The following is a 15736-nucleotide window of genomic DNA, read 5'->3' on the forward strand; positions in this document are numbered from 1 at the left end:
GACCTGTGATGAGTTGTCTACATTCATGTGCCCTCGAATCTATAGAAGATTTAAATTGACTATTTGTGGTTCTCAATCATAGTAAACAGAAACCTTCAATGAATTGCACTGTGACACATTGCACAGTTCTTGGAGTAGTAGAGCCTGAGTTCATATTCATCTTCGTGACTCCACACACACTGACGTCCTGATCTGAACTATCCCATGTTACAAAGTTGCCAACACTTGAGATCTATGATCTGCAGAAGTTTTTTTCTCTTGTAATTCACATAGAAAATATAAACATACAGTTAGATTTTCTGACTGAATCATGAATATTAAAAGAACTTCAGCAAAACATAGGATTATGAATGAATTGTTGTGTTGATAATACTTGGGTTAACTAAGTCGGGACAGATAGGAAATCAGTGAATCAGTGACTTGGAGCTGTTGCCGGCTTATGTCACTGGCTGGATTTAGAGCCAAAACACTTGGAACCTGCCCCTGAGCATCCAGCTTGTTCTCTGCACCACAGATTTCTGGATGAAAATGATATGTTAAAGAGGAAGAAAGGAAAAAGGAACTGAGATTAAAGCCCACATTAAACACAATGCTAGTGGCAGAAACTTGGTCCAGTGCAGTTGTAGTATCAGTACAATGGTACAATGTATATTTAGTGGTGTCAGTGAGATTATTTATGTTAATAGATCAGAAAATAGAAGAAAAACTGTTCAAATCACAAAGAGAGTAAGTTGGAAAGGATAGGAAAAACAGCAAGGTAGGGAAAAAGAAATGATTTTATGGAGGAAAATGGGGAGAGGCAGTAATGCAAGCGCAGAACACTCCTGAAAGCCGGGACAGAAGGATAGTAAAATAACGTGAGGAAAAGTGGTGGATAAAGAAAAGGAGCCAAAGTTAAAGTAAAATATCTTGATAGATGCAGAAAAAAGTGAGATGATGACTTAAAATGAAGAATGAAAGCGGTGAAAGGAAATATAGATATTTTCAATGTCAAGAAAATGTTCATGATAGAATGAATGGGATCTGCAGAATCAAGGTCAGCTTGACTAGCTCCACTTTGTTTGGATAGAAAATCCTTTGACAAGATTGCTGTTCTCCATTGACATCCAGTGCTGTTACTGAAGTATTGCAGCAGTATTGTGTTATACAGGATGGTGCTGTTGGTCTGCGTTCCATTTTTTTTTACAAATGAAGGAATGGCTATGATTTCATTGCTCATTCACCAGTAAATTAGGTCAGTTACTTTCCTCTAAAAAGAGGAAATGCTGTAATTTTACTGAATAGTTGGTACCACTTTCACCTTTGCTATTGGACAGGTGACCAAACTAAGTTCCATGGGCATTAAACAACACTCCTCCTTCCACCCTTACTTGCATCCTGCAAGCTTGGCACTGGAGGTTCAGGCACTTCTGTTTTGTTTGAGGTTATATTTTTTTCCCTGATTTGGGTTCCTAGAATCTTGGATGTTACAGCACTGAAACAGATTATCTGGTCTATTAAGCCTGAGTCGGTGCCTTTCCCTGCCCCTAATCTGATCAACGGTCATGCTCACACTTCATGCCCTGTCACATCCATCATCTTCAAGCAACTATCCTTTAAAAGGCTCTTCCATATTCTAGCCACCTTCTGTAAAGATTACTTTTCTAGCCTCCCCCTTAATTGTTGTTTTGATTTCCTGAAATTTGTGTCCCCTCATTGATGTCTTGGTTACAAGTGAAAACAATCCATAACCGCATACCCTAGCCTAACTCCTCATGATTTTTGTGACCTTTATCCTGCGCAATCAATGCTAACTTTCCTACAGCTTCAGAATTTGCAAAGCAGTTTGTCAATCACATGACAAACATGGCTGAATACTTCTGTATAATGTGAACAAACATTGCTGTCCACCCCAAGCCGAGGAGTGCGCTCGTAGGGACAAGGCAATGAGCTGGGAAGGAAAATACATCAGGGCACTGGACGATTTGGTGGTGATGTGACAACGGTGCAGTCTATTCCTCTACTTTTCTAACATTCAGAGCTAGAAAAAGCCAGAAGCTCAACATAATTAATTCTTTTGAAGCTCATATGTGTGTGGACAATTTTAGTGAAGCAGCAATCAATGTGACTGCTGAGAATACAGTGGTTCCCTTTGTTCTGGTTTTGTTCCTGTATTGTGTGAGCCACTGGTACATTTACTATCCATTCCTAGTTGCCCTGTGAAGGTAGTTGTAGGTCTTCTTGAACCACCACAGTCCTTGTGGAAATGGCCCTCTGGCCTTCCCACAATGGCATTAGGCAGGATATTCCGGGATATTGACAATGAAAGAATAATGAAATACATCTAAGTCAGGATGGTTTGTGACTCAGCGATGATGTTGTTTCCATTTCGTTGTTGATCTCATCCTTCTCAGTGGTAGAGGTGTTGGGAAAGTAAGTGCTGTCAAAGTAACCTGTGCAGCTTGCAAGATTGGTTATAGTACGTACATTACGTTGTCTGTGAAGGTGGTGGATATTTAGTCTGGTGGCAGGGGCACTGATCAAGCAAATTATTACACCCCAAATGGAGGTGAGCTTTTTAAGTATTGTTGCAGTTGCACTCATCAAGGCAAATATTCCATTGCAGTCCTGATTTGGGCCTTATGTATGGTGGGTAGGCTTTCAGAGGTCAGGTGGTGAACCACCTGCTGTTAAGCCCAACCTCATGCCCTGTCTTTATTCCCACAATTTTGTTACTGTTAAGCTTCTTGTTAGTGGTGACTCCTAAGATGTTGATGGACAGGGTCAAGTCTGGTGATGATGTTGATGTACAAGGGGAGATGATGGTACAGTAGCCTGGTGCTTACAATACTGAACAGCAACTCAGAAGTCATGAGCTTGGGTAATTCCACCAAAGCTTGTTGTGAAATTAAATTCAATAACTCTGGTCATTTTGGGCTGGGAGCAGAAAAATAATCTCAAAAGCTCCTGGTTAGTTGTATAGATCAAAACTATTCGCTAATGTTCTTCAGGAAAGCAATCTCCCACTCCTGCGAGATCTGGCTTTTATGTGGCTTCAGATTCAAACTACATGGTTGACCCTTAACGGCGACTGAAGTGCTCTAGCAAGCCACCCAGTTGTAAACAATCACAGCAGAGTTAAGTAATAAGATGTTCCTTGTGACTGCTAATACCTGAATGTTACAGTTCACTGTCACATGTTTCTTGGTTTGCATTGTGCTCACACAGGAATGTAGCAAGATTAACATTAGAGACTATCCTCCCAGTAGAAAGAGACTATAAAGACAGCAAGGGTAGAGGAAATTTGGGATTTAAATACAGAAACTTACCCTGCATTCATGTATAATTTACTGCTTTTTGATTGCATTTACCACAAGTGGTCATCATGTTTCCTTAGTCCTGAGTTCTGAGGCATTCATTTGTGTTGAACTATAGGGAGACTAGGGTGATCCTTCAAAAAACTGGATGCATAGTCCCCAGCTGACGCACTTTGATAACTCAATCTGTCACTAAGCATACCTTATGCATTGTACACTTAAGAGGAGTAGATTGTAAAAGTGAACCCATGTAGACTTGGTCTATTTGTTGAGGCGAAGATTCACTGAGTCTGTTCAGATATTTTTATTGTAAAGAATCTTAAGTCCACACTTGAAAAGCTTGTTCTAAACATTGCCTATATTGTAGATTGTGCCTCAACAATTCCAGTAATTCAGCTTTTGATTGGGGTTTAATGGGTTGGATGAATCCAGTTCATTGTTGCTTTGTACCTTGTTTGTTTAATCAATCAAACCTAAATGAGATTAATCTTTTGAATTATTGATTTTTTTATATTTACAAAAAATGTTTTAGTATGTACTGATGCTTTAGATCCTCTATGCACTGTCGAGCCTAGTGTTAAATGAGCTCCACCAAGGCAGAATTGGGGGTTTGCCATAACTAGGACTAGATTTTACCATGTGATTTGGGACCCTGACATCAGGATGAAATGCAGGTCCCAAGCCTGCACTTGCCACCAATGGGACAGGTTCAGCGATTTTACCATAGGAAACCTCCTAATTGAGGTCCGTAGTGCAGTTAAGGATGGCAGGTGAGCTCCTGATGTTCTTGGCTTAATCAAAGGGCCGGCAGCCCTGAAGTTTCAGCAGCAGCAAAAGGAAAAGTGGCTGTGAGATCTCAAGGAAGCCTCAAAATGGAGGCACCATCATAGAAGTAAATGCACATTAAAGTTCAATTTGGCCAAGGGAGAAGGCCCTGCTGATAGTAGGCTAAACTCTTCCAGGGGGAGCGGTATGTCATAGGGACTTCATTTTCTGTTTACAGAGCCCTCTGTGGGGCATCTAAGCCCCCTGAGCAGCTGCAGGATGGCTGACTCCATGGAGCTGGCAGCCTCTCCACATGATGGGGGTCTGCCCTGCTGTCGACAAAATGCTAGTGGCATTGTAAAATGCTCCTCAATAAGGTCTTTAATTACGCAAATTGGCTGCCTGCCTCCTTGGAGCAGGCAGGTGATCCACCACCAGCGTCAGGACTGCCTTGGGGAGCCATGCCAACATTGCTCTTTGCTATTTTACTCACACCATCCCACCACCAATGTTCCTGCCAGGTGGAGACTGGTAAAATTCTGCCTTTGATCTCTGTACAACTGGACTAAGGAATAGAAAAGTAGCCAGAGTGCCCCTTGATTAGCACTTTCCGGTGACCCCTGCTGGAAATAATATGCAAGTGGACATGGGATTCGCCAACTAAAATTCATGCACTGTCTTGGATGAGCTACTGGAGTATTCCATGAAACGAAACTCCATCATGACTCCCTGCATGCGAAGGGAAAATGAGGGTAGAAGGAAAAATATTTCTTTAAATTTATCTCTTAGTTACCAAAATGAAATACAATCCTTGCAAACCAGTTTTGCATTTTGTAATTTCCCGCTACATTTGTGGTAGTTAGTGATGATTTAAAGAGTTGAACGGCAATGTGAGTGCCCAGTTCTTCCTTGTAAATTGCTGTAATTTTTCCCTTCTTTGTTTCCAGCTGCCAATAGTATGTATACATTTTAAACTCAGAGTGCGTTGCTTGGTAAGTACTGACACACCAAACTGCCAGACTTCTTAAACATTGTTTTTTTTTTTGTATTTTTGTTTTTTCAACCATTTCAGCATCCAACACAATGTTCAGCCACAAAGATGGCCCCAGTATGCAGAGCTTTAGCAACCCTCACGAACCTTGGAATCGACTCCACCGAACGCCACCTTCGTTTCCAACCCCACCCCCTTGGCTGAAGCCAGGGGAGCCAGAGCGCAGTTCCTCTGTAGCAGCTCATGACAGAGATAGAGATGTAGAAAAACGAGACTCTTCTGTTAGTAAAGATGAAAAAGAAAGGTACGAAGGGTTAAGCAATAAATTCATCCAGTCCGATTCTATATTTTAAAAAAAAGCATCGAACTCGAAGGTGTGGGTTGTTCATTGTCATATAATGTCACGGCAAACTTCCTTCAAATCCAATTGGCTGATTCATGTGCAATATTAATACATGTACCTCAGTTGAGAATTTATACATTTAATATTTACATTTTAACATTCAACTAATTGTAATTGATGTTAGGTGCCTTCAGTCTTTAAATTCAGTGAACTGTGCAGCTCATAATCTACACTTTACTCAGTTTTATTCATTCCCCATTTTTAGAGTATTTTTCCAGTCTCCTTTTAGCTTTTCTTCCATGTGTACCAGCCTCTGTTGGACAGTGTGAGCAGGACAGCCTGTTCCCAGCTCTCAGCCTGTTGCTACCCTGTGAAGAGCCTCGGGGGGACATACAAAAACAGTATGAGTTGACAAACCCTGACCCTCTCCCACTGTTTTCCCCTTCCCCGGCTTGATTCAATGGCCGTTTTATAAAAGGTTGAACCATGATCTGCGTCTGAGTGCTGGAGGAAGAGGAGATATGCTACACCCAAACATTGTGTGACACAGTCCATCTATTATCAGACTTTGTCCATTGGCTTTACACAATTGATTTAAAAATGCACAATTTTCCTTTGAAAAGCCATCATAAACAAATAGCTGGAAAAATAAATAGGTAGCTGAGGGAAATAATGGTTTAGTGTATTGTTGAGTTTACTGCTCAGGTACTTTGCGTGATCAGCATAAAGGGAGCACTGCCCTATTTCTGATCAAGGAGTATCTGATAATGTTATCAATCACAAAATAAGCACCACTGTTCCATTCTTTGCTGAACACAGGTAGAGAGTCTATGCTCTGAAACAGAAAGCTGCTTTTTTAAGGAAGCACACTTAGATTCAAGTAGGAACTCAACAATATCCATTTTAAAAAAAGCTTTTATTTCAAAATCATGTTTTAGGAATTTACTAAAGTAATTCTTTACAAATAATAATAATTGCTTGAGTGGGTTTCAAAACTTCAGTTAATGGGCATTTTTTATTCATTTTTAATAGTGGAGCCTCTTTTGAAACCAAAGGCTGTTATATTAATTTTAATATTAAATATATTGCTGAAAAGAGATACATTTTGTTGAAGTTTTTTGTCTTGCACTCATCAGGACATTCACAAGAATACCATTGTAAGGGAAATAACAAACTTGCCTTACATTGGCATTCTTATGAGTCATGCTGATGAGTGCAAGAACAAAAAACTTTGTCTAGATGTCTCTCCTTCCAGCAGTAGTCAAGTTCTGTACTACCAAATGACTATTAATATTAAATATATAAATGATCAACCACCTAGTCCAGGTAGCTAAAACCAGCAACAATATATGCATGATATTTTAAAAGTGACACCCCTTGAACCTATTTTTAAAAATCCAGGAAGTATATGAGCTAAAACTGTCACATCATTCCATTTTTATTTTATTTTGCATAGAACTAAGTACAGATATAGATGTAACTGTAACATCACAAATTAGCCATGTTCTGTATAGTATGGTACATTATTACACAGTCACTAATGGGTTCTTCAAAGAGATGATTAGCTACTATCAGTGAAAAGGGAATTAAAATGGTGCTACCTGCCTCTTAACTAGTGAAATTTTAGTTAGCCTAGAGTACTCAAAACTCAGCAATGTGAATCAGAAACAAAGTGCCTTTCTGATAGATAAAAACTGGTGCTAATTTTTTCCTTAGAAACAAGTATTGTAGCAACTAAATAGAACCCATTATTGATCCGAGGTGTTCATCATCTCTGAGAGATTACCATTGCAATGCCCATAAAGTTGTGCTATGGCTGTACTGTTGCACACTGGAATTCATTTTGACATGATGTGAATCCTGAAAGGCACACCTTCAAGTTCACTATGCATTTAGAGTACACCTCTGACAGCACTGCAAACTAATGGTTTTGGCAAAGAAAAATTTGTCTGAGATTATATTCTGAATGGTTTGGAACAATGTCTGTTAAGGATTTGATGACAAATATGAATTCTATTTTTGTATTGCTAAATGTTGTTATGTTGATTCTTTTTACCTTAATATAAAGTTTAGCACACTAATTATGATGCAATGGGAGGAAAATTTATAGATTAGGATTTTATCTAGGAGGATTTTATGTCTCGTACAAGAATCCTGTTGGCGAGGGACAATTCGTCAAGAAAGTGCCCTCCCATTTGTTACTCTTTGTAGTTAATAACATGGGGAAAGTTCACTTCAATTAATTCAATGTGGATTGAGTGCAGTTGTATGAATCTGGACTGCCCTAGGTTGTTGACTTTGAACTCTTCAGCACACTTCTGGATATTTCTCCCATTCCAGCCTAGACCTCTTCTCAAGACCATTAGGCAGCCATTCATGGGATCCGTTAATCTCTTAATATGATGGGTAGAAAACCCATGCACATCAGTGATACCACTTTTCAGAGTGCATTAGCAAAAAATTGATAAAACACATGGAAGTAAAACTTGAGTGACAGCTTTGGTAAAGATGGATGCGAATACTTCATGACATTTTTTACAAGGCCTAATAATATCAGTAAAATGTTATCACCATGGGAATGAAACCAAAGTGGTTCCTTGATTCGTTTGGCTATGCTAAATCCAGATATAGATCCCATCCAACTAATCATCCCCTATTCTTATTGGTGACTAATCATCAGAGGGACACTGTAAGTGAAAGCAGCTGCACTCTGCAGTTGATTACACTCACAGCTAAGAATAAGGAGTATTCATTTGATCATCCCCTCCTTGCTTGTAGTAAAGGTGTGATTATTTGTTTTACTTCTCCCATCATTATGCTATATGTTAACCATTTGAGTCCATGGACTAGATTTAATGCTTCCTCAGCAGCAGGCTTGAAAGTTGCAGCGGTGGGGGAGGGGGTGGGGTGGGTGCATGTTCAATCTAATAGATAAGCCTGCCCATTCCCCACCTATCTGCCCCTGCCTCCACTGCAATTGTACCAGCAGCCGGGCTGGTGTCGGGTGGCCTTCCCAACAGTGAGCCAATTGAAGCCCACTTATGGTCCTCATCCTGCTGCCGCTGACATTTAACCAGCAGTAGGAGAAGGGGTCACAACTAGGGGCCAGCCTGGCAGATGGTGAGCAGGGTGTCCCTCCTCCTTGACTGGCCTCCTCGGCCCATCAGAGGGCTCCCAAGTTGTAACCACCATCACCCCGCTCCCCCCCGCCCCCACCCCCACCCCCTCACCCCCCTCATCCCCCCCACCCCCTCACCCCTCTCCTCCCTCCCCCTCCCCTCCCCTCACCCCCTCCCCTCACCCCCTCCCCTCACCCCCTCCCCTCACCCCCTCACCTCATCCCACCCCCTCCCCTCACTTCATCCCGCCCCCTCCCCTCACCTCGCCCCCTCCCCTCACCTCACTCCAGCCCCTCACCTCACCCCGCCTTCTCCTTCATAGCTTTTCAAACCCTGGCCCCCAACTCCTTCACTGACTCCCAAATACTTGCAAAGTTCCGATCCATCTCATCTCACTGCCTCGTTCACCGACTACAGTAGCAGCAGTGGCCACCACTCTCACTGGCGCTACCGGTGCACTGATTGGCTGGCAGCTCTCTGAGGTGGGACTTCCTGAGTGGAGGATATACTGCCTCCAGCCAACGAACGGCCAATTGTTCATTAAATGCCTGTTGGGAAGCCGTTCTTCCCATGCAGGCTCCCCACCCTGAGGGCCCGTGGCACCCCATATAATTCAGCCCCATATTGTGTGGGAAGCCTTGTACGAAGTGTGTTTTGGCCATTATCCTCATCCTCCCAGAATCCAAACCTTAATTTTCTTTGCATTCCAACATTTAGATGTCTCCTGAGTTAGTTCAATGTGATCATGGGCAGCCCACTAATTGCTTTGAAAGTTAAAGTGCTCAACTGCAGTTCTTGCTATCATCTTTAGGTGCCTACGAAATAAACAGGACATAGCTCTAATGCAGATGAATTATGGGGATTATTTTACTGACCCCAAAGCCATAAGCCACCCATGTTCTTAATGGTCCATGCCTCATGCTGTGAAGTAACTCTCAGCCACTCTCATCGATGCTGTTTGCTTGATTTATTGATTTCTATCAAATAACCTAGGTGAAGGGCCAAGTCTATTGTTGTGAGGAAACACCTGAGTTAAAAGTGAGAGGGAAGCATCGATAAACCAGAAAGGAATAACTAGACAACGTGCCTAAGTTTTAAAAGGTTGTAAACATTTTTAGGTAAGGGAAACGATGAGTAGAGAAGAAACCTTAAATCTTCATTTCAGTTAGGATGCAGGGAAGAGCATGAAGGACACTGTATTTGGAATGCACCAGAATAAAGGGGGTAATTTTAACCCAGCCTACTCAATGGGGAACCATCATGATCAACTCAATGGCCAGTTCTACACCCTGCCTGACTGACTCCAGTGGAGAGTTAAAATGGCAAGGAAGACTGATTGCACCAACTTCCTGTTGAGTGGGTTAGGTAAAATTACCCACATAGAGAAAAGACCAAATGATATCTGGGCATAGTGATGGCAACAAAATAGAGGAGCATGTGGAAGATAGTGAAGGGATGAGAGATTTTTTGAGGCGAAGGCTTTATTTTTGGCTGCAAAGGATCAGCTAACCTTGAAAAATAATTTCCAAATTTGGTCTAAAGTCAACAACTTGGGCATATTACCATTTTAACTGGGTCACTGAATGAAGCAAGATGCAGTTGGTGAGGTGTAATCTATACGCTGCCTTTCTTAGTATTGTGAACTGCCTGAAGAATTGGAGCATGCTTCAGCATATTCCTGCTTGTCATGGTTTATCATTTCCCTGTTGCACCTTGTGGTTAAATTTGTTCAGTATTTTATCATGTGTGCTTGCTATTCTTACTTTAAATGAATATTGGAATTAATTTGCCACATATTTCAAAATGTGGCTGATGTATTTTCAAATAGCTGTTTGCGCTAACTGAGCAGCATGACATTTTGTTTCTTTAACTTTCTCCTTTTTTATTGTCTAGAGTCTCCCTCCCTGCACCAATATTATTACTGGCTTGCAGGATGAGCTGGAAACAGTGCTCTAGCTTCCAGCACTACAGCTGCTACTGGAGTTGCATGAAAGCCTCGGAGTAGCTGCACTTTTCGACTTTCTTTTTTTCCCCCTACCTCCTGCTAACCCTTCTCACGAAGTCTGTGATTGAAATCAGTAATGGGCAAGGGTGCATATCCTTGCCCAATTCTTTGGAGCTGTCTGTCAGAGTGCTGTGCTACCCAATAGCAGTGGGATTAATTTAAGCCAGTAGGGGATCATTTTATGAAACAGCACCAGCACTGAGGTTCCTCGGGCCTTGGTCACTTATTGACATGTAATATTTGAGCATTTTTATAGGCTAATCCTTACATAAAATTCACCTAAAACTATAGGTCCCCATTAGACTATTGGCCTTTTGAAACAATAGTGCATTTATTTTAGATTAAAATTCTTAAAATACTTTATAGCAAAGAGCTAAATGGGCTAAACATTCACCAAGCTGTCTCTGTGCTTGATCTCTGTGCTGACTTTTAACCTGGTTATCCGGTAGGATAGAGCATTATAAACAGAACCAAAAGGTGGACTAAATCACGAGTAACATGTTTTCTGACCCCATGGGAGCCCTACAGAAAACAAACTCAATCCTGAAAATTTATGTTATCCAGAAGTGGAAAGTGGTTAGTACTAAGTCAAAGTTTAGTCTAATTGGGTTTAGTTTTATAAAGTTGGAAATTTGATGCTGCATAAAGTATATACAAAGTAGTGGTGGGACTTGAGAAGCAAACAGTTTTTGTCATTTAGACCAGGTAGTACTTCACCAGAGAATGAAAGACAGCCTGCACTAAATTGCATGTTCATTTGATTTTAGGGTGCTTACCCTTACTTCGAACATTGCCAGCAACAGACCTAACCCTTTAGTACGATCACTACAACTGTATTAGTCACTACAAAAGAAGTTTAAGCGGAAGGTCAGATTTGATCTCTGTAGTGTTTATGCTCTGTTTTGAGCAAAGACCAGTCCTAAGGACTGTTGCCCAATTGCAAGGAAAACTAAAAGACCAACTTGATTCCAATCCAACTGTTTGGTCAAAATCTATTGGGTTCAAAGGTGATTGGAAGCCAACCATAGGAGGTGTTTTTAATAGGAGGTGGGAACTAGTGCAAGCTGTCACCATCAGAGGAAATTAATTTAAACCATCCTCATTTTAACTGTGTAACAAGATAAATCCAAGCCTTCCTGCAAATGGGGTTTCCTCATGCAATGGGGATATTACAAAGAGCCATGATAAGTATATTAAGGTGATCACAAATAAGTTTTGTATCCTAAATAGCAGCATTTATCAGCAAAATCACTGAGGGTCCTTGTTACTTTGACTACAAAACAGATATAGGATTGGAAGATTAAAATCTTAGAAATTACGTACAAATATTTCCCATTTAACTAGCTTTTACTCTGCAAAGGTTGACCTGAGATACCTATGATATTTAACAGAGAGGAACAATGTCCCTTCCCATTCATCCAGTCTCTATCAGCTCTGTCACAACCAAACTGCAATAGTAAAATGCAATAAAAGAAAAAGAATGTAGTTATGTTCAAATAGATACTATATAAATCATCAACCTGGTGTTTTAGCAGATCCATGTGCATACAAATCAGTGTCCATGGAACTTGCAAGTTCGAAAACTTTTAATTTGAATGTGGGGCACATTTTTACATAGACTTAATCCTTAATTTTTCATTAATGAATTGCATTGACTGTTGAGTAGTTTTTCACAACAGCTGTTATATAATAGAGGTACATTTCTGAGCTGCTAATGTAGAGCATGTGAATGGGCCTTCACTGGTCTCAAATGCTCCAGGTAGCATTGTGCAGTTGTTCACAGGGTCCTCAAAATGTCCCCCCTTCGTATTTTACTTTGGGAAAGTTGACATGATTGCCAAGATCTGGTATTAAAACAATGAATTAAATTTATGATTAATTGAGGTTTACTAATAGGAGTTTTGGGAAATTGTCTGAAATCTGCTTTGGGCTGTTGCAAATGAGATTTTAATACAAGGACTTGGAAAAAATAAGATTGTTAGAGTAAAGTCGTGTTATAAGATCGTAGGTTCCTTTTTAAAACTTTTTTTAATATATATATATATCTACAGGGATAGTATTGAGAAGCGACACTCTACCCATGCATCATCACCTTCTGTAAATCAAGTTAATTCTTTGGGACACAATCGAAGTTCCACTGAGCACAGCAGAAATCATGTAAATAGTGAACTGCGAGATAAAGAAAAGCCACGAGAACGGGATCACACAGATTTTTGGAAGGACTCGTCTGTTGATGAGCACAAAGTTAAGGAAAATCACGCTCCCGAGAAGGAAGGCCTTGGATTGGAAAGCAGGATCGTGGAGGACTCCAACAAGCATTTGAATAGAGTTAATTCGCCTTATATCAGGCTACCAAGCACAGATAATACAAGGTCCAGCAGCATTGCCACCCGAGAAGTAGATAGGAAAAGTGAGTCTTCATATGACCACCAGAAAAAGGCCAATGAGGTTAAAGTGAAGGAGGAACGGAAGGAAGACAACGATATTATTTCTGACGTGATTCAAACACAAAGGGCCTCTGAGCACTCTCAACCCACCTCGTTGCCCAATGTCCATCCTAGCCCTTCGATGACCTCCATGCCTATGGCTATGGCCATGAGTGGGGTGCATCCCATGAATAGCATTAATACATTGGACAGGACACGGATGGTAGCCCCTTTTATGGGAATCAGTCCAATACCAGGAAGTGAGCGTTTTCCCTACCCTCCTTTCCACTGGGATCCAATGAGGGATCCTTTGCGAGATCCATATAGGGGGTTGGATATTCATCGGAGAGATCCACTAGCCAGAGACTTCTTGTTGAGAAGTGACCCCTTGCAACGACTGTCAGCACCAAGGTTTTATGAAGCAGAACGCTCATACAGGGATAGGGAGCCCCACGACTACAACCGTGATCATCCATTAGCTATGGACCCTAGACGTGAACATGAGAGAATGAGCCACTTGGAAGAGCGTGAAAGATTGAACATGCTCAGAGACGACTATGAACATGCACGCCTGCATCCCATTCATGCTGCTGCCCTGGATGGTCACATGCCTCATCCGAGCCTATTGACACCTGGACTTCCCAGCATGCACTACCCCAGAGTCAGCCCTTCAGCAGCACATCAGAATGGCATCCTTAATAAGACTCCTCCCACAGCAGCCCTGAGTGCCCCTCCCCCCCTCATACCAACAGGTGGAGCACGTGCTGGGTCTCCTAGAAGGACTACTCCCTTGACTAACACAGAGGCACGGGACAGGCCACCTTCTCACACACACAAAGACATTGAAGCACGATAATACAAACATGGAAAAATAAATCAAGGTAACTTATTAAGGACACCCTGTCAGTAAAGGCCACTTTTGTAGTGTGATAACCCACTGACTGAAGCGTTGGACTTCAATGGACTGTACTCAGTGGGTGTGGCCTTCACCACCATAAAAACATAAAAACACTTTGCAGAAAATACAGTTTTGTACATTTTAAGTTTAAATTTTGCAAATGTTTAATGTCAATTTGTTCCTTTCTTCCTGTTAATTTTATTTGTAGTATATATATAAAAAATGTGTTGTGAAGAAAGAGCAAGCTAAAAAGAGTAATTGGTATATTTATCAAGAAATTGGGTATGTGGTAAATGAGGCAACTGAAGGAGAGCTGAATTGTCTTTGAAGTGTTATGGTTAAGATTTGGAGTGAAGGAATCAGGCTGTATAGACAATTGTGTATAAAGGTAGTTCCTTGGTTGAATGGGTCTTGGTACATATATGCAAAAAGGAAGAGACAAAAAGCTTTACCATGTACAAATGTAAATAAATTTAAGGGTGGCTGTGTGACAGCCGATTCAGAAGCGTTGGACAAAGCGTGCTATTGGGAGATTAATTATCTGTTAACACAGTCTGCTTGTGCTGTGTTAGATAACTTTTTGTGGCTGTACAGATATTCCCAACTATGCAAGCAGGTGAATGCCCTGGCTTTTCATCCAAAAGTCTGCATTCCTCAACGGAGCCTTTTCAACACACAATTCACTTAACCGCAAGTCTAGCACATTACATTGTGTCTGAGGATTGTAAACTATGTTGATGAAGTAAAGTTAGTTCTGTTGGTCTAATAGTGTATTAAAGTGCTATCTGAAGTTGTTTATTCTGTTTTGAAAAAATTCTATCTATGACAGTTGTTTCTTATGAGCAGAGATCTATTTTAGTAGTCACCTGAAGGTTTAGTTGTGCGCTTCAAATTTGTGAACTCCTGATGTTGTGCAGTGTTTTTGAGGAACAAAAAATAATGTACACTGGATCAGTAGTGCTAGAACTCAATATTGCCTATAGATTTTCATTTGCAGATATGCTGTTTATCATGTACGTAATGAAGTCCTTTACAGATCCTATTGTAAAGTGAAGCGACTCTGAATCTTTGGCATGTGCTTCATAAACAAAACTTGTGTTATGTAAATTGTGCCATGTTATTAAAAAATCGAACTGAAGTGTTCTCAGTCTAACTGTGCTGCAAGCTTGTGTTAATATTCTTTGCTCTCTCTTTATTGGCATTTCACAGATTGAGGAGCTAAAAAAACATAAACAAACTCTGACATGGAAAGTGTTTATTTATCATCAATTTTATTACTGGGACCAAGGACGAGACATCTGTATGAACAGGTGGATGTTTAGCCAGTTAAGCTTTTTTGGAGAGCTTTCTTTTTAATCTTTTTCCTCCCGTATTTTCCACCTGTTCTCCTCGCCCTCTGGAAGATGTTGATTCATGTTTGGATATTTTTCATGGACCAGGCCCCTCTCCTAGTCTTTGCCAAAATGACCATTTTTAATTGTTGGGCTGCAATAATGAATGCTGGCAGGCTATTGCATCATGGAAGGCTTCACAATCAAGCCAGTAATGCTCTCACCTGACATCCAAAGATGTGTACATATTAGCAGGGATCATTGAATAACAGCAAGGAGCAGGAACCCTGTTGACTCTTGAGCTCGGGTGCCAATTGTAACAGCCTAATTACTACTGCAGCAGAGAGGGTATATGCATGGCTCAAAGGGTTTAACCTCATAAACCCTGTAGCTGAAACCCCCCATTAAGACTTTAACTCTGCATGCATTACTTTATCAACTAGCAAGGTGGGCAATTCAAAATTTCAAAACCGATAGCATGGGGGGAGATTTAATTGGGGATAGTAACAGAGGGAAGCAAGCTAGTAAGTAAGTAAGTATGGACAAGTGGATCAATAGGTGG

The 15736-nt window shown here is 40.9% G+C and overlaps 1 protein-coding gene across 1 annotated transcript in view; it reads left to right on the top strand.

Moving 5' to 3' along the window:
* Positions 1-15007, top strand: part of auts2a (activator of transcription and developmental regulator AUTS2 a) — a 124811-nt gene extending 109804 nt beyond the window's left edge. The window contains exons 12-13 of the mRNA XM_041197948.1: positions 5134-5356; positions 12571-15007. Coding sequence (XP_041053882.1) covers positions 5134-5356; positions 12571-13801 — 1454 coding nt within the window. The 3' untranslated portion in view covers positions 13802-15007. The remainder of the gene's footprint in view (positions 1-5133; positions 5357-12570) is intronic.
* The last annotated feature ends 729 nt before the right edge of the window (positions 15008-15736 follow it).

Source organism: Carcharodon carcharias, chromosome 10 (genome assembly GCF_017639515.1).
Source record: "Carcharodon carcharias isolate sCarCar2 chromosome 10, sCarCar2.pri, whole genome shotgun sequence".
Taxonomy (NCBI): domain Eukaryota; kingdom Metazoa; phylum Chordata; class Chondrichthyes; order Lamniformes; family Lamnidae; genus Carcharodon; species Carcharodon carcharias.